Source organism: Carcharhinus amblyrhynchos, unplaced genomic scaffold (assembly GCF_965287045.1).
Source record: "Carcharhinus amblyrhynchos unplaced genomic scaffold, sCarAmb.v2.hapA scaffold_37, whole genome shotgun sequence".
Classification (NCBI taxonomy): Eukaryota; Metazoa; Chordata; class Chondrichthyes; order Carcharhiniformes; family Carcharhinidae; genus Carcharhinus; species Carcharhinus amblyrhynchos.
In genome coordinates, this window is record NW_027649778.1 from 3218764 (window position 1) to 3245650 (window position 26887).

At 48.8% G+C, this 26887-nt stretch overlaps 1 protein-coding gene and 1 long non-coding RNA gene across 4 annotated transcripts in view; one reads left to right on the forward strand and one right to left on the reverse strand.

Annotated features, from left to right (window-relative positions):
• Nucleotides 1–715: 715 nt before the first annotated feature.
• On the reverse strand, nt 716–24743 carry LOC145362193 (uncharacterized). 3 transcript variants are annotated; one of them, XM_080218250.1, is made up of 5 exons: nt 24380–24743; nt 22690–22767; nt 18566–18825; nt 9646–9818; nt 716–1496 (listed from the first exon to the last, which is right to left on the reverse strand). In XM_080218250.1, exons 3-5 carry the CDS (start codon nt 18810–18812, stop codon nt 1395–1397), a joined length of 522 nt encoding a protein of 173 aa, XP_080074376.1. In that variant the 5' UTR covers nt 18813–18825; nt 22690–22767; nt 24380–24743; the 3' UTR covers nt 716–1394. The 3 variants fall into 3 exon arrangements, with proteins under 3 accessions (XP_080074376.1, XP_080074375.1, XP_080074374.1); XM_080218249.1 differs by lacking the exon at nt 24380–24743 and adding an exon at nt 22886–23051; XM_080218248.1 differs by lacking the exons at nt 22690–22767; nt 24380–24743 and adding an exon at nt 22546–22604.
• LOC145362194 (uncharacterized) overlaps nt 16244–26887 on the forward strand; it is a 36232-nt gene continuing 25588 nt past the window's right edge. The window contains exon 1 of the long non-coding RNA XR_013889952.1: nt 16244–16502. This is a non-coding gene — a long non-coding RNA (uncharacterized LOC145362194). The remainder of the gene's footprint in view (nt 16503–26887) is intronic.

The window sequence follows — 26887 nt, forward strand, 5'->3', positions numbered from 1 at the left end:
CGTACTTTGTCCCTGAGAGGGGGGCTGCGGGGATGGGGGTAGACAGATAGCTCATCGATGCAGCAGTTATATAACCACCGCAACTGATATCTCAAATCCTCTTTCCACACATACACTCACAGGAAAAAAGATGCTCTGTTTTGACCAAGCTTCTTTTCAAGGGATGGAGTTTTACAGACGCACGCTGGGGTGGGCAAAGAGAGAGCAGGGGGAGGGTTAGGGGAGCGGGGGGGGGTGGTGGACACAGAGCCACACTCTCCTGCCGGCTACAGGACACCCCGTCAGTAGCAGGTGTCTGTAAAACCGTCCTCAGTGCTTGTCTAAGCGAGGCAGGGTAAATTTAACCATCCCGCTACACAAAGCCCCAGCAGAGAAGGCTGAAACTCACTCGCTTCGACACGGAGCCTGACGTCATTTTTTTGTCATTTGAATTCCAGTTTTGGCTTCTCTCCAGAAGTTTTTAGAAACGGTTCCCACCACACCGCCTCTCCCCCTCCCCCCCCCACTCCTCGAGGTAACTAAGCATGGGTGAGGAACACACACACAAACACAAGGGAAACCAGGAAGAGGAATTGGTCATCTCGCTCAGAGGGGAACGAGCCCCCCCCCCCCCCCAGGCAGTCATTCTAGGTCCCGTGAGGCGAATGGGTTCCTGAGGGAGATGGATTCCACCCCCCCGCCCCCCCCCCGTATTGGGAGACAATGTGGGTCCAAGCTGGTGTTCCCCCTCTTCCCCCCACCCCACATAGGAGGTCTGTCACTACGGCAAGTCCCTGTGTGCATGTGTACAGTACTAGAAAAGTGGTTATACCCCACATTGTAAATCGACAGAACAGTACTTAGTGATCCAATCGCAAGACCGATTATGTAACCGTGAACATCTGCCCCACTGCGGGGAGGGGGGGTGGTGGTGTGGGGGGGTTCCCGTCTGCCTTTAGACGCAGATGTGATGGGGAGTGCCAAGACTATCCAGTGGCCTACCAATCCCTCCCTTCCTCCAGTCCCCCCCCCAGTGGACACCTCGGCTCTGGTTAACGCCCCGATCCTCCTGAGCTGAAGGGCAGCGATGCGATTGGTCCTGGTCTCGGGATGCTTGGCAAAGATTCCAGGGTGCTCAAGGTTATTTCAGATTAATGGAAGTACGGCTTTGCTACAGACCAGCCAGCCTCCCGTAGTAAAGGCTCACAATTTCAACAGCCTCTACTACATGCTGGTCATGCCAACAAAAATCAGCTACATTTCGGTCCTGAATAGACAAGTCATTTTTTTTTGTCTTTAATTTCTGTCTCTCTCTCTCTCGTCGTATCCGTCCAGCGGATGAAAAAGTTCTCGGAGAGGGGCGTTCCAAAAAAAATCCCAACGCTCCCCTCAGGGACTGACCAGCTGCCGATAGTTCACCTCCACCGAGGCATGCGGAAGATGGCCATGGTATGCATGAAGAAGTTGAGAAATGTCCAGTACCAGACTGGCCAGCGTCTCCGATCCCAGTCCACCATCTGCAAGGTCAAGGAGAACACCAAGGTCAGCAAAGAGAATGGTGATGGCCTGGTGGTATTATCGCTAGACTATTAATCCAGAAACTCAGCTAATGTTGTGGGGACCTGGGTTCAAATCCCGCCACGGCAGATGGTGGAATTTGAGTTCAATAAAAAAATCTGGAATTAATAATCTACTGATGACCATGAAACAATTGTCAGAAAAACCCATCTGGTTCAGTAATATCCTTTAGGGAAGGAAATCTGCCGCCCTTACCTGGTCTGGCCTACATGTGACTCCACAGCAGTGTGGTTGACTCTCAACTGCCCTCCAAGGGCAACTAGGGATGGGCAATAAATGCTGGCCCAGCCATGTCCCATGAATGAACAAAAGACTCTTTACAAATCTCTCACTGAGACACAAAGAGAAGCATCTTACAGCCTCGCTCATCCTGAATGGCACAATGGTTAGCACTGCTGCCTCACAGTGCCAGAGACCTGGGTTCAATTAGTGCACTAGGATGCTTCAGTTAGAGGGATTAGCAAATAAAATATATGGGGGTAGGGCCTGGGTGGGATTGTGATCGGTGCAGACTCGATGGGCCGAAGGGCCTCTTTCTGCACTGTAGAGTTCTATGATTGCTATGAATTGGGGCAGCACGTTGGCACAGTGGTTGGACTGCTGCTTCACAGTGCCAGGGACCCAGGTTCAATTCCCGCTTGGGTCACTGTCCATGTGGAATCTACACATCCTCCCTGTGTCTGTGTGGGTTTCCTCCCACACTCCAAAGATGTGCAGAATAGGCGGATTGGCCATGATGAATTGCCCTCAGGGAGATTAGCAGGGTAAATATGTGGGGTTACGGGGATAGGGTCTGGGTGGGATTGTGGTCGGTGCAGACTTGATGGGTGAACGGCCTCATTCTGCACAGTAGGGATTCTATGATTCTAAATCCTAAAATCCCACCCAAGTTCAATGGACCTGTCCATGGTCCATTCCTCGCCCACTCCGATTCCTGTGGCAGGCAGGACGGTAAAATTCCAGCCAAAGAGAATTCAAGATTGACACGCTAATTGCCAATTCCCAGTTAGGAATCAATGTACATTATGAAAAATCTTACTATTCCCAAACTTTACATCCTGTGGCCAAGATTCCTGGTTACATCTTTTCCACCATCATTTCTTATTGTTGTCAGTGATTTTCTATTCAGTTTTGCTATGTCAACAGTCACAGCATACTTGCAGATTCTGTCTAGCCACTAGGTGTCTCTGCAGGCCCCATTTCCGACTCTACACTTCCAATTTCATCTTCAATATCACTTTGTTTTGTTTGTGCATCAACTATTTCTGGGCAACGTCAAGGGAAAAGGTTACAAGTTATTACCAAAACATGGAGATGTTGTTAAAATATTCCAGCGGACTCACACTGCCAACATGCACAGATAAATGTTACATTGCCAGCAGAGTGAACACTGTAAATATCAGGTAGTTACTGGGTTTCTTGTTGCCAGGTGACCCCGAGCTAAATCTGTTGCCTAGGCCAGACCAAGTCCATTCACAGTTGAGTTAACAGATTGACTGTATATCTTCATTGAGTCTGCACCGACCTCAATCCCACCCAGGCCCTATCCCCGTAACCCCACGCTCCTGCCCTTTGTGTCTCGGTCAGAGATTTGCAAAGGCTGCAACTTCTGCTCATGGCCTGCTGACCTAGATTAGCCCCTGTCCCAGGAACAGCTCTGTTTTAAAATTCTTCTTCTAACCTTCCAATCTCTCCATGGCCTCACCCCCTCCCTGTCTCTGCAACCTCTTCCACAGGAACATAGGAGCAGAAGTGAGCTAATTTAGTCCTTCGAGCCTGCTCCGCCATTCAATCAGATCATGGCTGATCTCTCCCTGGTCTCAAATCCACCTCCCCACCTGTTCCCCATATCCCCTTATCTGCTTTTTATCAGAAATATATCTATCTCCTTCTTGAAACCATTCAATGATTCAGACTCCACCGCAGAAGTAGCTCCTCCTCAGCTCAGTTTTAAATCTACCGCCTCTCGATCTGTACCTGTGATCTCTTGTTTGAGATTGCCCCACAAGGAGAAACATTTGGTCCACGTTTACTTTATCAATCCCTTGTATATACCTCGATCAGATCTCCCCTCATCCTTCTAAACTTCCAGCCCTACACCCTGCCAAGATCTCTGTGTTCCTCCAATTCAGGCCATTTGGGCACTGCCAGTTCTCATTGCTTCACCATTGGTGGCCATACCTTCATCAGATAGGGCTGTGGGATCTCGGGCGACATGGAGGCAGCCCCCTCTGGGAGGGTCAGACTGGATTCTGTGCTCAGGTCCTGGGAGTGGAGCTCGAATCTAAACTTCCTACTCAAGAGGAAAGAATGCTTCCCTTGGAGTCAAGGCTGCAAACAGCCTCAGCAGGTTCAGACAGCATCTATGGAAAGTGTAGGCACCGGACAGCTAGCCTCACTACATAGTGGCACAGTGGTTAGCACTGCTGCCTCACAGCGCCAGGGACCCGGGTTCAATTCCAGCCTCGGGTGACTGACTGTCTGGAGTCTGCATGTTCTCCCCGTGTCTGCGTAGGTTTCCTCTGGATGCTCCAGCTTTCTCCCACAGTCCAAAGATGTGCGGGTTAGGTGATTGGCCACACTAAATTGCTCCTTATTGTCCAAAAATACTTGGGTTAAGGGGATTAGCGGGTAAATGCATGGGTTATGTGGTAGGCCTGTGTAAGGGTTGATGCATACTCGATGGGATGAATGGCCTCTTTCTGCACTGTAGGGATCCTGTGACTAAAGGGACAATGGATCATAACCTGATTTAAGTGGGGACTGAAGGATTTCCCCTCCCCAACCCAGCACACACACACACCCTGGACATTCTCTCTTCCACCTTCTTCCATTGGGAAATAGATACAAAAGTCTGAGGTCACGTACCAACCAACTCAAGAACAGCTTCTTCCCTGCTGCCGTCAGACTTTTGAATGGACCTACCTCGCATTAAGTTGATCTTTCTCTACACCCTAACTATGACTGTAACACTACATTCTGCACTCTCTCCTTTCCTTCACCCCATGTACTCTATGAATGGTATGCTTTGTATAGTGCGCAAGAAACAATACTTTTCATTGTGGCACAGTGGTTAGTACTGCTACCTTACAGCGCCAGGAACCCACATTCGATGCACAGCTTGGGTCACTGTCTGTGCAGAATCTGCACGTTCTCCCCGTGTCTGCATGGGTAGCCTCCGAGTGCTCCCTCCGATTTCCTCCCACAGTCCGAAAGACACGCTGGGTTAGGTGCTAAATTCTCCCTCAGTGTACCTGAACAGGCGCTGGAGTGTGGCAACTGGGGGATTTTCACAGTAACTTCGCTGCAGTGTTAATGTAAGGCTAACTTGCGACACTAATAAATAAACAAACTTTAACTTATGTGACAATAATAAATCAAAATCAAAAACATGACCCCCCCCCCATCTCTTCTCCACCCCACCCCCCCCTCCTCCACTGGCCATTCCCCAGTAAGTTTGTGATTGTAAGAGAGAAGTAACAGGAGGAAGCAGTATGTGTTAGAGTTCAGCAGTCAGTGACTGTGCCTTTAAGAATCCTTGATTTACGCAGCAAGCAGTCTGATGTTGGGGGTGGGGTGGCGGGGGGGGGAGGTGGTGGAGGGGAGGGGGGCAGGGCAGGGCACTCGACTCCTAAACCGCAGAAGCCTGAAGTCTGGTTCCTACAATGACAATCAATTTGTTTATGAGCAAAAGGCTGTGCTGAGTTGGGCCGGTGCCCGGAGGCAGGCAAGTGGAGAGGGAGTCACGAGACATTCAGGCAGCTGCCCAGTGAGTCAGAGGCTAAAAATAAAGCAGTGTATATCGAGAGTTTACACGGAGAACCAGGACCAGAGCAACAAAGCTAGTCAAATCGCCTCCCAGAGCAGGAGGGAAGTGGGGTGGGGGGGGCGCGGGGGGGAGGAGGTGGGAAAAGGAGAGGCAGAACACACACACTGTCAATAACATGCACTTACCCAGCACCATAAAACATCCCGAGGCATTTTACAGGAGTGTCAAACAAAATGTGACACTGAGCCTCATTTGATTTCATAAGCATCCAGAAGGAGACCACTCGGCCCATCGTATCTGCCCCTACCACAATCCCATCCAGGCCTTATTCCCACAACCCCATGCACTTACCCTAGCTAGTCCCCCTGACGCTAACTGCAACTGATCATGGCCCAATCCACCCTAACCAGCACATCTTTGGCCTGTGGGAGGAAACCGGAATACCCAGAGGAAACTCACGCAGACACGGGGACAATGTGCCAACTCTAAACAGTCAAACAGTTACCCAAGCCAGGAATTGAACCCGGGTCCCCGGCACTGTGAGGCTGCAGTGCTACCCACTGTGCCACCATGCCGCCTGAATCATGTATTGGGATATAGTGTAAATATTGTTTCTTTTCTTAGAGAAAAGCATACCATACATAGAGCACATAGGGGAGGAGAGGATGCAGAATGTAGTGTTAAGGAGAGTTTAAAGTTTTAAAGTTAAGTTGGTTTATTAGTGTCACAAATTGGCTGACATTAACAATGCAATGAAGTTACTATGAAAATCCCCTAGTTATCACACTCCAGCGCCTGTTCGGGTACACTGAGGCCAATGCACCCTAACCAGCGCGCCTTTGGACTGCAGGAGGAAACTGGAGCACCCAGAGGAAACCCACGCAGACACAGGGAGACAGTGACCCAAGTCGGGAATCAAACCCGGGTCCTTGGCACTGTGAGGCAGCAGTGACCATAGGATATAGGAACAGAATTAGGCCACTCGGCCCATTGAGTGTGCTCCGCCATTCAATCATGGCTGATATTTTTCTCATCCCCATTCTCCTGCCTTTTCCCCATAACCCCTGATCCCCTTATTCATCAAGAACCTATCTATCTCTGTCTTAAAGACACTCAATGACCCGGCCTCCACAGCCTTCTGCGACAGAGAGTTCCACAGATTCCCCACTCTCTGGCTGAAGAAATTCCTCCTCATCTCTGTTTTAAAGGATTGTCCCTTTAGCCTGAGGTTGTGCCCACTGTGCTAACCACTGTGTCTCCGTAACCCCCCCAGGCTCAGGGGAGGGTGTATGCACCCCCTTGTCGATATGGCAGAAATCAGAGTGGTATTGAACCCCCCCACCCCCAGTCCAATAGCTGGCCAACACATACTATGGGAGTTCACACCAGTAAGAATGGCCATGGGGGGGGTGCGTTTGAGGGCTGTCCCCTTCTGTCGCAGGAGCATGAGGTCAGTGGGTGAGGTGCTGGGAAAACAGAGAGAAAGGAACACAGTACCAAGAATCTGTGTGTTTCAAAGAAAACATTGTGACTCAATGATTTTCTTTAATCCGGAACCACATCCCAAAATAACGCAGCTTGTTTTTTTGGTAGATATGGGCTTTTAAAAAAAATGAAAGTTGCGTCAGAGTTTAGTTGTACTTGTTTTCAGTCTCGGTGCTGCCAGTCACACTATGGGAGCAGCCAGAGAGCTGTACAGAGCTGTTTCCAAGCCTCATTTCCCTGTAAAACCTCAGATTTCAAAACAGTGAGGATTTCCCTCAGTCATCGCAGGTGGTTATTCCACCAGGTTACCTCGTGACACCACTCGCTAAACCAAAAATCTTTTAGTTTATGGCTAAAACTGGTGACTGGACTGTGATCTCCCTCGCCCAGTACCCCTCCCTCTCTCCTCCAATCAGGCTGCGTGTGCAGACGAACTGTTCCTGGTTCAAAAGGCCATTGGGTCATAGGCAAAGTGAGCTGAAGCAGCCGACACTTAGACACACACAAAGACACACGCACAGATAGACAACTAGACACACACACATGCACACAAAAGTGCATACCTAGACACACACATGCACTCACACAGATACACACCTAGACAGACAAACACATGCACACACGCATGCATACCTAGACACACAAAGACACACATGTACGCACACAGATACACACCTAGACACATGTATTCAGAAACACAGACATGTACACACACGTACAGAAAACTAGACAAAAATGTGTGCACAGATTTAGACACAAATGCGTGCGCACACCTAGACACACACACAAACACATGCATACACACATACACACATCTAGACACATACAGGTGCATACATTTAAACATACACATGAAGACACATATATATTTGCACAGATACATACGTAGGTGAGCACACACACACACACGTACACACACACATACGTACACACACCTAGACACACACACACACATACACACACATATCTAGGTGTGCACACACACACACAAAGACACATACACAGATACATACCTAGACACACATGCACACACAGGCTCACAGACAGACATTAAGAACAGGGTGGGGATCCAGTGGATAGTTATCCACAGGGTAATAGTCCCTTCCTGAGTACAGCAGACACTGAGCTGCTGGTCCCAGCTGGAATCAGGTCATTCTGCAAGTTGAAGACTGAGCACACAAACCTGTCCCCCGTTCTGTAAAACCTCAGAACATGCCAACGCGCTTTACTGCCAGCGATGTACTCTGCAAAGCACGACCACTGTTGTGACATAGGAAACATGGCAGCCAATGTTTGCACAGCGTAATCCTATAAGACCCCCTGAATGTCTTGTTAGGCCATTACAGAGGGCAATTGAGAGTCAACCACATTGCTGTGGCTCTGGAGTCACATGTAGGCCAGACCGGGTAAAGATGGCAGATTTCCTTCCCTAAAGGGATTAGTGAACCAGATGGGTTTTTCCAACAATCGGCAATGGTTTCATGGTCAGCAGTAGATTGTTAATTCCAGATATTTTTATTAAAAATAAATTCCACCACCTGCTGTGGTGGGATTCTTACCCGGCCCTCTCCCCTGCCCTAGCCCCATTAAACCCACACATTTCCCATGGCCAATCCATCTAGAATCACAAAATCCCTACAGTGCAGAAGGAGACCATTCGGCCCATCGAGCCTGCACTGACCACAATCCCACCCAACTCCTATCGCCCTAAACTACACAGCTTGGGACACTAAGAGGCAATTAAGCATGGCCAATCAACCACATCTTTGGACTGTAGGAGCAAACTGGAGCAGCCAGAGGAACCCGAACAGACACAAGGAGAATGTGCAAACTCCACACAGTCAGTCAGCCAAGGCCAGAATTGAACCCAGGTCCCTGGCGCTGTGAGGCAGCAGTGCTAACCACCGTGCCACCATGCCACCTGAACCTGTGTCCCCAGAACATTAGCTGAGTTCCTGGATTAATAGTGTAGCAATAACACCACTAAGCCATCGTCTCCCCCAAGATCCCAAAGCAGAAATGAGATGAACAATCAGAGATTACACAATGAATGCTGGCCAGTATATCAGGCAGAATCTTCCTTTGGCTTCAGGCTCAAAGATTTGGGGCAGAATTTTCCCATCCTCACTCACCGCGGGAATTGGAGTGGCTGGGGAGATTGGGGGGTGCGGACCATACAAAGGTCATGGGCTAACAGGACTAGACAGAGTGGATGCAGGGAGGATGCTCCTGATGGTGGGGGGAGTCCAGAACCAGGGGGTCACACACGGTCTGAGGATTCAGGGTGGACCATTTAGGACAGAGGTGAGGAGACATTTCTTCACCCAAAGAGTGGTGAGCCTGTGGAATTCATTACCACAGTAGTTCTTACCAAAACATTGAATGTAATCAAGGGGCAGCTGGATATAGCGCCTGGGGCAAATGGGATCAAAGGTTATAGGGAGAAAGCAGGAATAGGCTATTGAGTTGGACAATCAGCCATGATCGTAATGGATGGCACAGCAGGCTTGAAGGGCCGAATGGCCTCCTCTTATCCTATCTTCTATGTTAGGTCTGTTGACCCCAGGCAGAATGTACCAGTCTTGGTGTGACCCAGCCAGAAAATTCCACCCTTGAATTCAAGAGTTACAGTGACTGTTTGTTGTACCGGACATGAGAGCCTAGTGTGTGTGAGCGGAGAGAATCAGGGAAGTCAGCTCTTATGGAGCCTGCGGCCAAGTTATCCCAAAGACACCAAGTCACTTGAACCATAGCAAAGCTCCCCCAGTCTGATCCTTGCCTCCTGATACTGTCGGTGGGAATGATAGCGGGGAAAGACCGAGAGGTGAACTCACCCTCTCCATGTGGTGAGTATGCAGTTGGTCCGCCATCTGCCGGAGTTGGATTCCAATCTGTCTGATGATGGCCTCATCATCTCCCGTCTCCTGATGGGCGTCTCTGTCTCGCGTTGTGAGCGGTGAGCCCATGGCCTCATCCGACACGGTGGGCTGAGTCTGCCGAGACCCACCTGGAAATTTTTCGACAAGAGCGTCAGAACAGCGGCAAACGGTGTCGCCAACGACCAATCAGCAGACATTGTTCCCCCCCTCACCTTTTCACCATCCACTGTAAGAAATGGGCACAATTCAACAACAACTTGCATTTACATAGCACACTGAACATTGTGTAACATCCCAAGGCATTTCATGGAATCCCTACAGTACAGAAGGAGGCCATTTGGCCCATTGTGTTTGCACCGACCACAATCCCACCCAGGCCCTATTCCTGCACTGCTAATCCACCTGATACCAGGGTCAATTTAGCGTGGCTAATCCACCTAACCCGCACATCTTTGGACTGTGGAAAGAAACTGGGAGCACCTGAAGAAAACCCACACAGACATAGGGAGAAAGTGCAAACTCCAGACAGACAGTGACCCGAGGCCAGAATTTGAACCAGGGTCCCTGGCGCTGTGAGGTAGCAGTGCCAACCACTCTGCCACCATGCCAAATAGAACTCAAGCTCAGCGAGATATCAGGACAGGTGACCAGAGGCTTGGGTCAAAGAGGCAGGTTTTAAAGAGTGCTGTAAAGAGAGAGAGAGAGAGACGGGTGGAGAGACAGAGAGATTTAAGGAGGGAATTCCAGAGTTCAGGGCCCCAGGCAGCTAGAGACACGACCACCTATGGTGGAACAGTTAAAACCTGCACGAGGTCAGAATTAAATGTGCGCAGTTATCTGAGAGGAGGCTGCAGGAGATTACAGAGATTGAAAGGTGGTGAGAACCTGGAGGCGTTTTTTTTTATTAATTCGTGAGACACGGGCATCACTGGCTGGCCAGCATTCAATACCCACCCCTAGCTTTGACTGTAACATGACATTCTTCACCCTCTCCTTTCCTTCTCCCTTCTGCTTTGTCCCTATAGCGCTCAAGAAACAATACTTTTCACTGTATCCCAATACACGTGACAATAATAAATCAAACCAAATCTAGTTGCCCTTGAAGCTGGGGTCATTTCAGAGGGCAGTTATGAGTCAACCACATTGCTGTGGCTCTGGAGTCACATGTAGGCCAGACCAGGTAAGGACAGCAGATTTCCTTCCCCAAACGACATTAGTGAACCAGATGGGTTTTTCCAACAATGGTTTCATGGTCACCAGTAGGTTCTTAATTCCAGATTTTTAAAAATTGAATTCAAATTCCACCAGCTGCCGTGACGGGATTCGAACCCGGATCCCCAGAACATTAGCTGAGTTTCTGGATTAATAGTCTAGCGATAATATTACTAGGATGAGAATTTTAATTTGAGCCCAATCATATCCTTCAATTCTGTGCATTTTACTTCAAAGAGATGGTGCAAACTGATATTGTGGCCAGGAATTTCCAGCCACACTCGCCCTGAAGTGGGGAAATCCCGGTGAGGTCAACAGACCATCGCATGATCCGTGTCCCACCCACTAGGATTCCCGTGGCGGACGGCACGGAAAACTTTCGCAGCAGGCCTCGGAACGTGTCAATAGATACCAGGAGTGAGCTATCTGGTCTTAACCTGATACCGCCAGACGCAAAGATTGCAAAATAAACGGTGTGACTCAAGCACAACCTCCCTTCTATTGAACTCACCCTCATCTCCGAGTCAGAAGGTGAGGGGTTCAAGTCCTACTGGAAAGACTTCCAACATAACATTCACCCTAAGAGCAGTGCTCAGGGGGTGCTGCACTGTCAGAGGTGCTGGTTTTTCAGATGTTAAACTGAGGCCCTCTCAGGTGCACGTAAACAGCCCTGGGCCAACTATTTTCATGCGGAGGAACTTCTCCCTGAGGTCTTGGCCGATATTTATCCCCCAAAACAATACTTTACACAGACTATCTGGTCATCTTAAAGCCCTGGGGGCATTTGGCAGGTTGTGAAAGGCTCCATTCTGGGATAAAAGCAAATTACTGCGGATGCTAGAATATGAAACCAAAAGACAAAATCTCGGCATCTGGCAGCATCTGTAAGGAGAGAAAAGAGCTGAGGTTCTGAGTCCAAGTGTCAAAGCTTTGACAAAGGGTCACCTGGATCTGAAACATCAACTCTTTTCTCTCCTTACAGATGCTGCCAGACCTGCGGAGATTTTCCAGCGACTACTCTGGGATAAATGGGCTGAATTGTTACTACGTTGATTCAATCCACAGGGAGATTTCCAACTTGCATGTTAACTTCCAACATGCAAGCCCAGACTGGGCGGCACGGTGGTTAGCATTGCTGCCTCACAGCGCCAGGACCGGGTTCGATTCCCGGCTTGCGTCACTGTCCGTGTGGAGTTTGCGCGATCTCCCTGTGTCTGCGTGGGTTTCTTCCGGGTGCTCTGGTTTTCTCCCACAGTCCGAAAGACGTGTTGGTTAGGTGCTAAATTCTCCCTCAGTGTACCCGAACAGGCACCGGAGTGTGGTGACTAGGGGGTTTTCACAGTAACTTCATTGCAGTGTTAATGTAAACCTACTTGTGGCACTAATAAATAAACTTCAAAACATTATGTGACTCCAGACCCACGGCAAAGTTGTTGACTCTTAACTGCCTTCTGACTGTTATGACAGGTGTCAAAAGAGAAAACACTGGAAAATCTGGCAGCATCTGTAAGAAGAGAAAAGAACGTTTCGAGTCCAGATGTCAAAGCTTTGACAAAGGGTCATCTGGACTCGAAACATCAGCTCTTTTCTCTCCTTACAGATGCTGCCAGACCTGCTGAGATTTTCCAGCATTTTCTCTTTTGGTTTCAGGTTCCAACCTCCGCAGTAATTTGCTTTTAGTTTAGCTGTGACAGGTTGTCACATTATCCGACCTGAAACCAGGACCCAAGACTGATCACGTGCAGATGGCCTATTTACCGACTCATTTCATGAGCCATTGCTTGGTTGGGCCATAGACTTCCCCTCCATCTGTGGTCATTGTTCTCAGAGTTCCTGTTGACTGATGCTTGCACGGATCAAACTGGCTGAGTGTCACTGAGTGCATCCTGTCCAGGAACGCCTTGGAAAGGAGCCAGTGGACGAACCCTCTCACCAGCCAAGCCCTTGATTAGCAACCTGTCCTTTCTGAGACTGCGCCAATCTATTATTTTCCCCTTTGCTCTCAATCTGGGCAGCCCGACTTCTTTTGCTGACAACACCTTTCATTCAAAGGTCCAGCTCAATGTTTCCGAATCTTTCACTCACGGGTAAGTTATCGACTGGCACAAGGATTCCCACCTGTTTCTAAAGGCTCTTAAAAGCGGCTGGTGCTGGTGGGAATTGTGGGGGAGGTTGTGGTGGGGGAGGCACAGGGTAATTCCCTGACATTTTGATAAAAATTGTTGTCCAAAAGCTCCGAAGTGACGATGTGTTCTGTGCATTGTGGGACTTGTTCAAAGTAGAGCCAAGAACGAGAGACTTGCATTTCTGTAGCACCTGGGACAAAGCACTTCATCGAATCCCAATAGTGCAGATGGAGCCAATTCGGCCTATTGAGAAAGCACTGACTCTCCAACAGAGTCCAGGCTCACACCCCCACCCTATCCCCATAACCCTCTAACCTCTAGTCATTTACTCTCTAGTCTCCCTAATCTACACATCTTGGGACACCAAAGGGCAATTTAACCTGGTAATCCACCTAACCTGCACAACTTTGGACCCTAAGGGGTAATTTAGCATGGCCAATCCACCTAACCTGCACGTCTTTGCAGTGTAGGAGGAAGCCGGAGCACCCAGAGGAAACCCATGCAAACACGGGAAGAATGTGCAAACTCCACATAAACCTTTAGAATGTGGCCAATTGGCACACAGCAATGGTTTCCTCTGGATGCTCCGGTTTCCTCCCACACACCAAAGATGTGCAAGTTATGGGGATTGGCCATGGTAAATTGCCCCTTAGTGTCCAAGATGTGCAGGTTTGGGGGAGGGGGGTGTTAGTGTAGTAAATATGTGAGGTTAAGGGGATTGGGCCTGGGTACAATGCTCTGAAGGAGGTCAGTGCAGACTCGATGGGCTGAATACCCTCCTTCTGCACTGTAGGGATTGCATGAAAGCCAGATTCCACAAAATGGGATGGTGGGGAGCACTGGCCATAAGTGGATTTTTTGACTTCCGGTGCTGGGTGAGGAGGTGGAGGGTCCCGGACGTGCTTGCTGGGGGCTGGATGACGATGGATCAGATCTGGCCATGCTGCAACTCATTCCATGGACACGCATTTCCAAACCAATCCCGAGACGGTGATTATGGAGACCAGCACAGGACCTGTGCAACCCGACCCTAGGGCAGCTGCTGACTTCAAATGTGAGGTTCGTCTGTCTGCACAGAATCTGCAGGGCAACTTGAAAAGCGGCAAATGTCTCCGCTCCTGTAACTGAGGAGACAGATTTTCCCTCGGGACTTGTGAACTCCTGCCCCATCTCCTCTATCCCGAGATGCCTGACCTGAGATGTTATAACCATCAGGAAAGGTTTAGCAGGCCGCTGCTCCTTTGTCTGGAAAATGGAAATGTCGGGAAGGGGGTGGGTGACTTGGTAGGGACTTGCAGGAATGTGAAAGCGTTCGACAGGGTAGACCAAGAGAAGATGTTTCTCCTTGTGGGCGAGACCAGAATTAGGTATCAAAAATATCAAATAACAGCTAACAAATCCAATAGGGAATTCAGAAAAAAAACTTTTGAATCCCTACGGTACAGAAGGAGACCATTTGGCCCATCGCTTCTGCACCAACTCTCTAACACAACAACTTGGCCAGGCCCCACACAGCTTGCCCCACCTCTGTAACCCCATGCACTTACCCTGCTAATCCCCCCTACCCCCGCCCTCCAACTTAATATCTTGGGACACAAAAAGATAATTTAGCATGGCCAATCAACCTAACCCACAAATCTTTGGACACTAAGCGGCATTTTAGCATGACCAATCCAGCTAACCTACATATCTCTGGCTACTAAGGGGCAATTTAGCATGGCTAATCCATCTAACCTACACATCTTTGGACACTAAGGGACAATTTAACATGGCTAATCCACTAACCTGCACATCTTTGGATACTAAGAGGCAATTTAGCATGGCCAATCTGCCTAACTTACACATCTTGGGTCATTAAGGGGCAATTTACCAAAGCCAATTCACCTAATCTGCACATCTTTGGACTGTGGGAGGAAACCCACACAGACACGGGAAGAATGTGCAAACTCTGCACAGACAGTGACCCGAGGCCGGAATTGAACCCAGGTCCCTGGCGCTGTGCCAGAGAGCAGTGAGAGTTATTCATTAGCGTCACGAGTTGGCTTACATTATGGAACTAGCCGTGAGGTGGAGCAATGGTATCAGTAGGGAAAACTGGACAAACGTGTGATGGAGAAAGGAATAGAAGGGTCTGGTGATAGGATGAGGCGGGAGAAGGTCACATGTGAAGCATTAACCTCAACACAGACGGACTGCCTGAATGGCGCGTTTCTGTCGCTCTGGAAGTATCAGTGGGAGACTGTCGCAAGGGATCTCGTATCCCACTACCTGGAAGATACACAGCATGCGCCGTTTCAGAGAGGGGAATTTTCTACGTGGTATTCTCAGCTGAAGTTGGAAAATCCCGACATCCCGTTGCAGTCGCAGGGTCCCTTTAAGAATGCCGTTTGCCGACTGAATGTTTAAAGTAAAACCACCCCCCCAACCTGTACCTCAAACTAAACACATGAGCTGAGGTTGTTGTCACACACCAACCCTGCATGGGAGGCAAAGACTACACAAAACACACCAAAGAGCGTCTGTACGCTTTCCAATACCGTCACCCTCTCTTTACCTCCCCAGTACTCTCATTCTGCACTTTGTCCCAGCTTTAGACAGTTGGAAAAATTGAACCAAAGATCGCTGCTAGTTTGGTGAACTCGGTGGGACATCACAGTTGATCCTGTCCTCCAGTTAATGCCCAAATCTTTCTTCAAAGCTCTTGGGGCTAAAGAGTTCAAGGTGTGGGGGGGGGAAGATATTGAATTCGATGATAGCCATGATCAAAATGAACGGTGGAGCAGGCTCGAAGGACTGAATGGCCTCCTGCTGCTTCTAGTTTCTTTGTTTCACCTCACTTTGAAAATCATAGAATCCCTACAGTGCAGAAGAAGGCCATTTGGCCCATTGAGTCTGTACTGACAACAATCCCACCCAGGCCCTAACCCCGCAACCCTATGTATTTACCCCAGTAATCCCTCTAACCTACACATCCCGGGACACTAAGAGGCAATTTAGCACAGCCAATACACCTAACATCTTTGGAGTGTGGGAGGAAACCGGAGCACCCGGACAAAACCCACACAGACACGGAGAGAACGTGCAGAAGCCACACAGACAGTGACCTGAGGGTGGAATTGAACCTGGGTCCCTGTGAGACAGCAGTCAGCCACTGTGCTGCCCCAGCGTACTATCATACCAGCTTACCTCAAGCACCAGTGTTAATAAGGCTGCATTTTTGAAACTGCTTGTTTTGTTAATAATATTCGGGGAGGAGAGAGGGGCATGTCTGAACTTGTCTACCAAGCTATATGACAGCACAGTGCAACCAAGTACCACCGATTGCTTTCTGATTTTAACTTTCTCTCTTGAAGGGACCCCACACGCGGCAGCCAACAGATTCTCAGAACAGTCACCGTTCAGGTGCAAACCAAGGACTTGAGGGCCAGTGGGCTGATCGACTACGGGAGGCATTGCAACCAGACGAGCTAAAAGGTATAGCTGGATCCCCTTGGACAGTGCTCAAGCCCACCACTTTGCCCCTCCAGTGTGGAGTGGGACTGCTGGACTCCACGGTCACTGGTTCGATTCCCAGAGTCTCCCGTGCCATCTGTTCTGGGCAATCAGATCATCACAACTTATAACATGCTTAGACAAGATAGACTGAGGAAGAACGTTCCCGATGGAGGGGGAGTCCAGAACGAGGGGTCATAGTTTGAGGATAAGGGGTAAACCTTTTAGGACTGAGGTGAAGGGAAATTTCAGCCTTGAAGACTGTCTGTGTGGAGTTTGCACATTCTCCTCGTGTCTACATGGGTTTCCTCCAGGTGCTCCAGTTTCCTCCCATGCTCCAAAGATGAGCGAGTTAGGTGGATTGGCCGTGCTAAATTGTCCATAAGTGTCAGGGAGATTAGTAGGGTAAATATGTGGGATTACGGGAATAGGGCCTGGTTGAGATGTGGTCTGTACAGACTCGATGGGTCGAATGGCCTCCTTCTTGCGCTGTAGAGATTCTACGATGACATTTTTTCACCCAGGGAGTGGTGAATGTGGGAATTCACCACCACAGAAAGTAGTTGAGGCCAAAACATTGTGTGACTTCAAGAAGAAATTATGATGAGGAGTTGCCGGCATTGGACTGGGGTGGGCACAGTAAGAAGTCTCACAACATCAGGTTAAAGTCCAACAGGTTTATTTGGTAGCACGAGCTTTCGGAGCAGTGCTCCTTCATCACTCACATAATGAATGAGCAGCGCTCTGAAAGCTTCTGATTCCAAATAAACCTGTTGGACTTTAACCTGGTGTTGTAAGAAGACCTAGATATAACTCTTGGGGCTAAAGGGATCAAGGAGTGTGTGGGGGTGGGGAGGTGGGATCAGAATTTTGAATTTGACGATCAGCCATGATCAAATTGAAAGGCGGAGCAGGCTCGAAGGGCCGAATGGCCTCCTCCTGCTTCCAGTTTTGTATCTGGAATTGGAAGGGGGAAGAATGGGCCAGGGTTCGTGCCATCCAGTGATGCCTGCTCTAAAGGTGCAGGCACTGGCAGAGAGCCAGACCCGGTGACCCATTCACGCTGGAATATCTGACCCCACTAACAACATTCCTCGCAATTCCAGCAAAACTCATATTCCTGTTTTCTCTCCTCCCCACCACGCGCCCCCCCCGCTCCCCTCCCCGGGAGTGGGTGGCAGCCGGGGGGACGGGGATCATCTCACACTTGGTGTACGGAACATAAGACTACAACATAATTCCTCAGGAGACTAAGGAAATTTGCCATGTCAGCTACGACTCTCACCAACTTTTACAGATGCACCATAGAAAGCATTCTTTCTGGTTGTATCACAGCTTGGTCTGGGCTCCTGCTCTGCCCAAGACCACAAGGAACTACAAAAGGTCGTGAATGTAGCCCAATCCATCACACAAACCAGCTTCCCATCCCTTGACTCTGTCTACACTTCCCACTGCCTCGGCAAAGCAGCCAGGATAGTTAAGGATCCCACATAACTCGGACATTCTCTCTTCCACCTTCTTCCGTCAGGAAAAAGATACAAAAGTCTGAAATCACATACCAACCGACTCAAGTACAGCTTCTTCCCTGTTGCCGTCAGACTTTTGAATGGACTTACCTCGCATTAAGTTGATCTTTCTCTACATCCTAACTATGACTGTAACACTACATTCTGCACTCTCTCCTTTCCTTCTCTATGAACGGTATGTTTTGTCCGTATAGCACGCAAGAAACAATACTTTTCACTGTATGTTAATTCATGTGACAATAATAAAGCAAATCAAATCAAAGTAACTCTCCTCCACCATGTCACCTGGCTGACTGTTCAAGAAGCGAGACAAGACTTTGGTGGCTATTCGACTGTAGGAGGAATAACAGCCTCCCACCATTAAGTAGCCGGGGTCACAGAAGAAGAAGGGCAGCCACGTGGCAACAATCAACCGGGGACCACAGAGCCTGTAGAGCTGCCCCTCCCCGGCCCTGCAGCCTGAGGGTCACCAAGACTACAGGGCACTGGTGAAGGGCGTAACATTATCGGAAATCTTACCGGGAAGCGGGCTGTCGTTTGCGGTGTTCCTCCCACACGTGAGCTGCCCCCTGCAGCCCGGGGTTGGTGCCGAGCGATTGCAGTATTCCCCCTGGTTCCTGAAGGAATGGGCATGAGACAGGGGCAAAGGCGGGTACTGGGCCGAGGAGATGGCAGTGCAGTTGGCAAGATTGGATTGGACTTCCCTCGGGATGTGTTCCTGGGAATGCGGCTCAGATGGGCTTCCGTCGTCAAATGGCTTGGCCATGCTGCAAACCAACCTGGTGGGAAACAAGAGTGACGGGTGAACACCGAGCCGGACAGAAAGATCTGCATTTGTATAACGCCTGACACAACCAACAGAGGCCCCAAAACTCTTTACTTGTTTTGAGTTGTTGAAACGTGGGTGATACAGTGACCAACTTGTAGCAAGCAACGTGAGAATGAGCAGACCATCTGTCTGGTGGTGTTGGTTGAGGGATAGAGACAGAGTGAGTAGGGAGCAGCGTTCCCCTTGGACGAGGGGATGGCACAGGGGCAAATGGATGAGGCTAGCCAGGGGTAAATGGATGGGGCTAATCAGGGCTGCGATATCCCCCATAGAATGAGGGGAGGTCTTATAGAAACATGTAAGATTATGAAGGGAATAGATAAGATAGAAGCAGGGAAGTTGTTTCCACTGGCGGGTAAAACTAGAACCAGGGGGCATGGCCTCAAATTAAGGGAGAGAAGATTTAGGACGGAGTTGAGGAGGAACTTCTTCACACAAAGGGTTGTGAATCTGTGGAATTCCCTGCCCAGTTGAGGCTACCTCGTTGAATGTTTTTAAGGCAAGGACAGATTGATTTTTGAACAGTAAAGGAATTAAGGGTTATGGTGAGCGGGCGGGTAAGTGGAGCTGAGTCCACAAAAAGATCAGCCGTGATCTTATTGAATGGCGGAGCAGGCTCGAGGGGCCAGATGTCCGACTCCTGCTTCTAATCAAACAGCCAGCAGAAAACATTTGAATGAGGAGCAGGAGTAGGCCACTCGGTCCCTCAAGCCTGCAACACCTTTCCAAAAAGATCACGTCTGATCTGATGGCAACCACAGCAACTGCACAATCCCGCCTCACACCCCACCCCTTTCACCACCCTCTACACCCCTTCCTGCTTCCCCCCCTCCCCCCCACCCCACCGATTATCAGGAATCTACCCAACTCTGCTCAACAAAGGGTGAAAGACTCTGCTTCCACCGGCTACTGGGGAAAAGGGTTCCAGAGACTCACTACACTTGGAGAGAGAAACAATTCTTCTCATCTTTCTCTTAAGACTGGCTCCCTCGGGTCACGACAGGAATGATAGATATGGGGGCTGGGGAGGGGTTGCTGGTGGTGGGGGTGATACGGGTAGCAGCTGCTGCGGCTAGGAACTAGGGTCACTGTTTAAAAATAAGGGCTCGCTCATTTAGCACAGAGAGGAGGAGAATATTTTTTTCTTTTCAAACACAGTGAGCCTCTGGAACTCAGGCGGGGGAAACAGAGTCACAGAATCCCCACAGTGCAGAATGATGCCATTCAGCCCATCGAGCCTGCACTGAGATCTTTTTCCCAGCCCCTATCCCCATAACCCCACATCGACAAGCAAGATTATGAAGTTTATTTATTTATTAATGTTAAGGGAGGGGCACAGTGATTAGCACTGCTGCTTCATAGCTCCAGGGATCCGGGTTCAATTCCCAGCTTGGGTCACTGTGTGTGGCGTCTGCACGTTCTCCTCGTGTCTGTGTGGGTTTCCTCCAGGTGCTCTGGTTTCCTTCCACAGTCCAAAGATGTGCAGGTTAGGTTGATTGGCCATGCTGAAATTGCCCCTTAGTGTCCTGGGATGTGTAGGTTAGAAGAATTATTGGGTAAATATGTAGGGCCTGGGTGGGATTGTGGTCGGTGCAAGCTCGATGGGCCAGATGGCCTCTTTCTGTACTGTAGGGTTTCTATGTTCTATGTCACAAGTAGGCTAACATTAACACTGCAATGCAGTTTCTGTGAAAATCCCCTAGTCGCTACACTCCGGCACATGTTTGGGTACACTGACAGAGAATTTAGCACGGCCAATGCACTCTAACCAGCATGTCTTTCAGACTGTGGGAGGAAATCAGAGCACCCATGCAGACATGGGGAGCATGTGCATGTCACCCTGTTTGAATATTTTTCCAGGCAGGGCAATGTAGATTCTTGATTAACAAGGGGGGTTAAAGGTTGTTGGGGATCAGCAGTAATGTGGGGTAATTGAGATTACAATTAGATCAGCCATGATCTTATTGAATGGTGTAGCAGGCTGGAGGGGCTGAGTGGCCTTACTCCTGCTCCTAATTTGTATGTCGAGCTCAAGCGAAACAAGCAGAGTGGGAAGGTAATCATAGAATCTCTACAGTGCAGCATTTTGATTTGATTTATTGTTGTCACAAGTGAAAAGTATTGTTTCTTGCACGCTATACAGACAAAGCATACCGTTCATAGAGAAGGAAAGGAGAGAGTGCAGAATGTAGTGTTACAGTCATAGCTAGGGTGCAGAGGAAGATCAACTTAATGCAGGCTAAGTCCATTCAAAAGTCTGATGGCAGCAGGGAAGAAGCTGTTCTTGAGTTGGTAGGTATGTGACCTCAGACTTTTGTATCTTTTTCCCGATGGAAGATGGTGTGTCATTCGGCACATTGAGCCTAAACTAACCACAATCCCACCCAGACCCTTAACTATAACCCCACATATTTACCCTAGCTAATCCCCCAACACTAAGGAGCAATTTAGCATGGCCAATCCACCTCATTTACACATCTTTGGACATTAACGGACAATTTAGCACGGTCAACCCACCAAACCTGCACATCTTTGGACACTAAGGGGTAATTCAGCACAGCCAATCCTCTACCTGCACATCTTTGGACACTAAGGGACAACTTAGCATGGCCAGCCCACCTGGGAGGAAACCAGAGCAGCCGGAGGAAACCCACACAGACACAGGGAGGGGAGTGGAACATGCAAACTCCACAGACTGTCACCCAAGGTTGGAATCGAACCTGGGTTCCTGGCAGCCCGAGGCAGCAGTGCTAACCACAGTGCCAGCAGTGATGGAATAGATTCTAACAATACATATGATTGTCTTGACATGTCCCAGCTGAGGCAGGGCTCTGCAGATACAGAGGGGACCCACAAGGAGCCGCTGCTGAGCTCTCTCTCCTTCCCCCCCTCTGGCTGCGGATTGTTTGCAAACAAACACCACATGTTTGCAGTTAAAGCGACACTGCCCTTCAAACTGCAACACACGCATTTCATTAAAAATGCCAACACCTCTCGACTCGAGGCGCCAAGCCGTGATGTTTCCACTGCGTTTCTGACCGGCTTACCCGGTGAAAATAAATTGCATTAGACAATGGAAAATCAAATCGAAGGGAGTCATCAGGGTGACAGGACGAATTCAAACCAACTTATTTTCTTTTAAACCCCCGTGGAAAGCAGGTCCCAAACTGAAGACGTTCCGCAATGATTAAATCTCGACGTTTGTAACCAATTTAAAACATGCACAGGAAAATATACATATCAACATTTAGAAGGTGCATCTCAAAATAGGACATTGTTGCTTTAAAACCCAGATTCTCAGACAGGGGACATGATGTGACATGTCTGGGCAGCAGATATAACTTAATACAGTTGTGTCCGCACAGAATAACACTCGGCGAGTTATATCATTTTAATCTGACTTGAAGAAACTTCAAAAACTGTGACTCTGTATACAAATTCCCACTTAACTTATTGCACCTAAGGCGATTACAATTTAAGATAAGCATCAATCACGTTCCGCCCCCCCAATTAAAAATTTTTAAAAATCCAGATTGCTTTTCCAATAAGCAGGGGATACATTTCTGAAATCAATTGTTTAAGTTTCCCTATCCATGATTTCCCATCTGGTTGCAATTTTCCGAGGAATTAAGCAATGAGATGTATTTATTAATCTGGAATAATTCGGTACCTGAACCCCTTAATCCAGAGATAACACCACATTTCCACTGTCTGCGAAGGACAGAACACATCGCTGGTCGATTGCAGTATATGTCTATTTTTTTCTTTCATTCTATTTTAAATATTGAACCTCTCGGTCGCTGTCGAAACTCACCTCCAATGGGTTTCGATGCTGTTTTTCTTATGAAAAAAAAACTCAAAATGTCATTGTCCAGGACAGCTCATCCGTCACCTGTCACAGAGAAGGAGGGGGGGGGGGAAATAAACAAAAGAAGATTTAGACTCTAATCCGCTCATTGCAGAGAACAACATTCACTGTTATTTCCAAGAGGAAACCGCTTGAAACTTACCAGCAGAAAAACATCAATGGGACAAGGGGGGGATCCTTATTTCTGGGGATGGTGTGTGTGTTTGTGTGTGTATCTTTTCTGTTGTTTAATCCTCTCTCTGAGTGTCGATGTGATGGACTGAGTCCCTCGCACTGCCAAACAGTACACACTGAATTCGCGGTCACTCTTCCCGTTATCACACCCCCTTTCGCCTGACGTAAACTCCCCGGTTAACAAGTCAGGACTTGTTGCGATGCGGAGATTCCCTTCTTAAAGAGTCCCTCCCCTTCATCTTTCCCTGCCCCCATCACCGCCGCCCTCACCTCCTCCAAACACTGCCCACCCCACTCAATCCAGCCCCCCCCCCCCCAACTTTTTATTCACCCTTGATGTGTTGGGACCACCTCAGCAGAGCGCTGGCTGCATCCCGGAACAGGGGGAGGTGGGTGACACAGAGCCCCCTCCCCACCTCCCCCCCCCCACATCCATCTGTCTAACCCCCCCCCCCCACTGAAGGCTTAGTGGGGGGGTGGGGGGCATGTGGATGGACCCCCCCCAACCCCCACCCCAATCATTTCACAAACTGCAGCTCTCAGTCCGGGGGGTAAATTTGGGTCCGGTTGTGGGGGTGAGATTGATATCTCTCCCCTCTTGCCCCCCCCCCTCCCCAGCTGCTCCTGGGCTTCCCCCCCCCCCCCCCCCCCGCACCTCGCTGGGGGTTTTGAATAAACTGGGGCAGCAGTTTCTTCTCTCTGTCAGTTAAACAGATCGCGGAAGCAGCACCTGTTATTGGAGGAATGTGTTTTTCAGGCCGGAATCTGGGTCTATACATTTTTTTTTAACGCCGTGTTAGTGTGACTGACTGTCACCGAGTTATTCGATTGCATAGAGCGTTATTGTTAGACCCAATCGCTGTCACACCTGATGCACACACACACACATCTGGGACACACACACACACACATCTGGGAGACACACTCATCTGACACACTCACCTGTTGCACACACACACATCTGGGACACACACATCTGGAACACACACTCACCTGATGTACACACACACACATACATCTGGGATACACACTCACCTGTTGCACACGCACACACATCTGGGACACACTCACCTGATACACATACACACACACATCTGGGACACACACACATCTGGAACACACACTCACCTGGCACACGCTCACCTGATGTACACACACACATCTGGGACACACACACATCTGGGATACACACCTGACACAGTCACTGCTCACAGACACATCTGGGACACACACACACACATATCCAGCACACAGACATTTGGCATGCAATACACGCACCTGGTACATACACCTGGTACACATCTGGTACACACTCCTGGTACACACTCCTGATACACGCACCTGGTATATATACACAAACACACACAAAACACAGACACTTGTATGTTTGCACAGTCTCCTACTGGAGTCACCAAGTTGCATTTAGCAGCAGGAACCCCTGGTTTATTCCGACATTACTCACCCAGACTCCACGACACGAAAGCTCTGGCCAAAATCTCACAGAAACCAAGGCTCACTGTACGAGGGAGTGAGGTTGTCCCAATTAACAGAGAGACAGGAACTCTGAGAGGGGATGCTAACCCTCCTATCTCCAAAGTTCCTATGGAACCCAGGGCAAGGGCCAAAGGCCCTGCACCTTTAACATTCCAGACAGTCTCCTGTGACCATGTGGTTCAACACAAACTCCTACCTCTGTTACTCTAATCCAAAGTGGCTTCACTTTAGCAAATGGGAATTTTTAGTTTGCAAAACAGAAGACAATGGCGAGATTCTCATGCCATCACAGCGTGGCACAGTGGTTAATCTCACAGCGCCAGGGACCCGGGTTCGATTCCCACTTGGGTCACTGTCTGTGCGGAGTCTGCATGTGTTCCCCGTGTCTGTGTGGGTTTTCTCCGGTTGCTCCGGTTTCCTTCCACAGTCCGAAAGATGTGCTGGTTAGGGTGCGTTGGCTGTGCTAAATTCTTCCTCAGCATACCCGAACAGACACCCGAGTGTGGCAACTAGGGGATTTTCACACTGACTTCATTGCAATCATAGTATCCCTACAGTGCAGAAGAAGGCCATTTGGCCCATCAAGCCTGCACCCACAACAATCTCACACAGGTCCTATCCCCATAACCCTATATATTTAGCCTCCTAATGTCCTTGACTCTAAGGGACAATTTGGCCCTAACCTGCATATCTTTGGACTGTAGGAAGAAACAGGAGCACCCAGAGGAAACCCACACACATGGGGAGAACGCGCAAACTCCACACAGGCAGTGACCCGAGGCTGGAATTGAACCGAGCCCTCCCAGTGCTGTGGGGCAGCAGTGCTGACCACTGTGCCACCGTGTTAATGTAAGCCCACTTGTGACACTGATAAATAAGCTTTAAGTTTAAAACTTTATCCGTTTAATCTGTGACAAATCCTTTCCTCCTTCAGTTTATCCCTCTCTCATATTAATTCTGCCTGTCTCTGACTCAGCAACACATTAAGCAGTTTAGTCCCCTGTTCACACTGGCTATCTCCTGCTCTATGTAAACTAGACAAACATTTAACATTGAGTCATGTAAGGACATCTAGGAGAGGGAGATCAAACGCCAGCTCATAACGATGAGTTTAATCGGCAGACAGATTCAGGGCAGGAATCCCACATTTATAACACTGGGTGCTCTCTGCATTTCATTTTCTCACTCAATCTGATTCTGGGGTTTTATTAGAAACATTTTGGGGTTTTATTAGAAGTTGCAGGGGATTTTAACATGTTTTAAAAAAATGTATTCTACCCCAGGGGATGTCTTTTAACACGTGCCAGAGCCAAGAACAACAGTAGTAATGTACTCACCACAGTAATGATGCAGGTACTTGCGAGCAAAGGTGTCTGGAGATCCACACTGTTGAGGAAGTGTGCGGATTGAATGAGATAACTGCTACGCGCCCTCAGCATTCTGACACCATCCTCCCCCCCTCAACCTCTGAAGTGAAAGTCTTAAGTCATTTCCTTTAGGCTAGAAGCCATTCGGGTAAAGCCAGTCACATTCCAGCCTTGAGCTTGCTCAACTATTCAGTAAAATCCTGGCTCCCGTAACCCTCAGTCCCTTTTCTTAACAAAATTATCTCGAACTGTGCCTTAAGTAAGTTCTAAGACCCAGCCCCCAACACTTTCTGGGGAAGAGAATTCTCCTCATCTCTGTCTTAAAAGGGAGGCCTCTTATTTTTAAAACATGTCTCCTCGTTTTAGTCTCAATGATCAAAACGAATGGTGGAGCAGGCTCGAAGGGCTGAATGGCCTCCTCCTACTATATTCCAGTCTGATCTAACAGCAACTGTTGTATACGTAGGAACTAATTCACCCCTAACCACTTCTCTCCCGTAAGATCTTTTGGTGCCCTGATCCCTCTGGAAAAGTGAGAGGTTATGCACTTTAGTAAGAGGAATGGAAGCATAGACTATTTTCTAAATGGGAAAATTCTTAGGAAATCAGAAACACAAAGGGACTTGGGAGTCCTTGTTCAAGATTCTCTTAAGGTTAACGTGCAGGTTTAGTCGGCAGTTAGGAAAGCAAATGCAATATTAGCATTCATGTCAAGAGGGTTGGATACAAAATGTGGAGATACCGGCATTGGACTAGGGTGGGCACAGTAAGAAGTCTCACAACACCAGGTTAAAGTCTAACAGGTTTATTTGGAAGAACAAGCTTTTGGAGTCTTGTTCCTTCTTCAGGTGAGTGACGAGTTGTGTTCACAAACAGGGCATACACAGACACAAACTCAATTTACATTATAATGGGTGGAATGCGAGTCTTTGCAGGTAATCAAATCTTAAAGGTACAGGCAATGTGAGTGGAGAGAGGGCCAAGAACAGGTTAAAGAGCTGTGTATTGTCTCCAGACAGGATAGTTAGTGAGAGTTTGCAAGCTCAGACAAGTCATGAGGGTTATAGATAGTGTGACATGAACCCAAGATCCTGGTTGAGGACATTCAC

What these genes read in the sequence shown, in the direction of transcription:
- LOC145362193 (XM_080218248.1), bottom strand. Translation starts at nt 22,577, where the DNA reads ATGTGGTGTTATCTCTGGATTAAGGGGTTCAG. An exon ending in CTCTGGATTAAGGGGTTCAG is followed by an intron (nt 18,826 to 22,545) that starts GTACCGAATTAT and finishes GTTTCCCACCAG; the next exon opens with GTTGGTTTGCAGCATGGCCA. An exon ending in ATACTCACCACATGGAGAGG is followed by an intron (nt 1,497 to 9,645) that starts GTGAGTTCACCT and finishes TTGACCTTGCAG; the next exon opens with ATGGTGGACTGGGATCGGAG.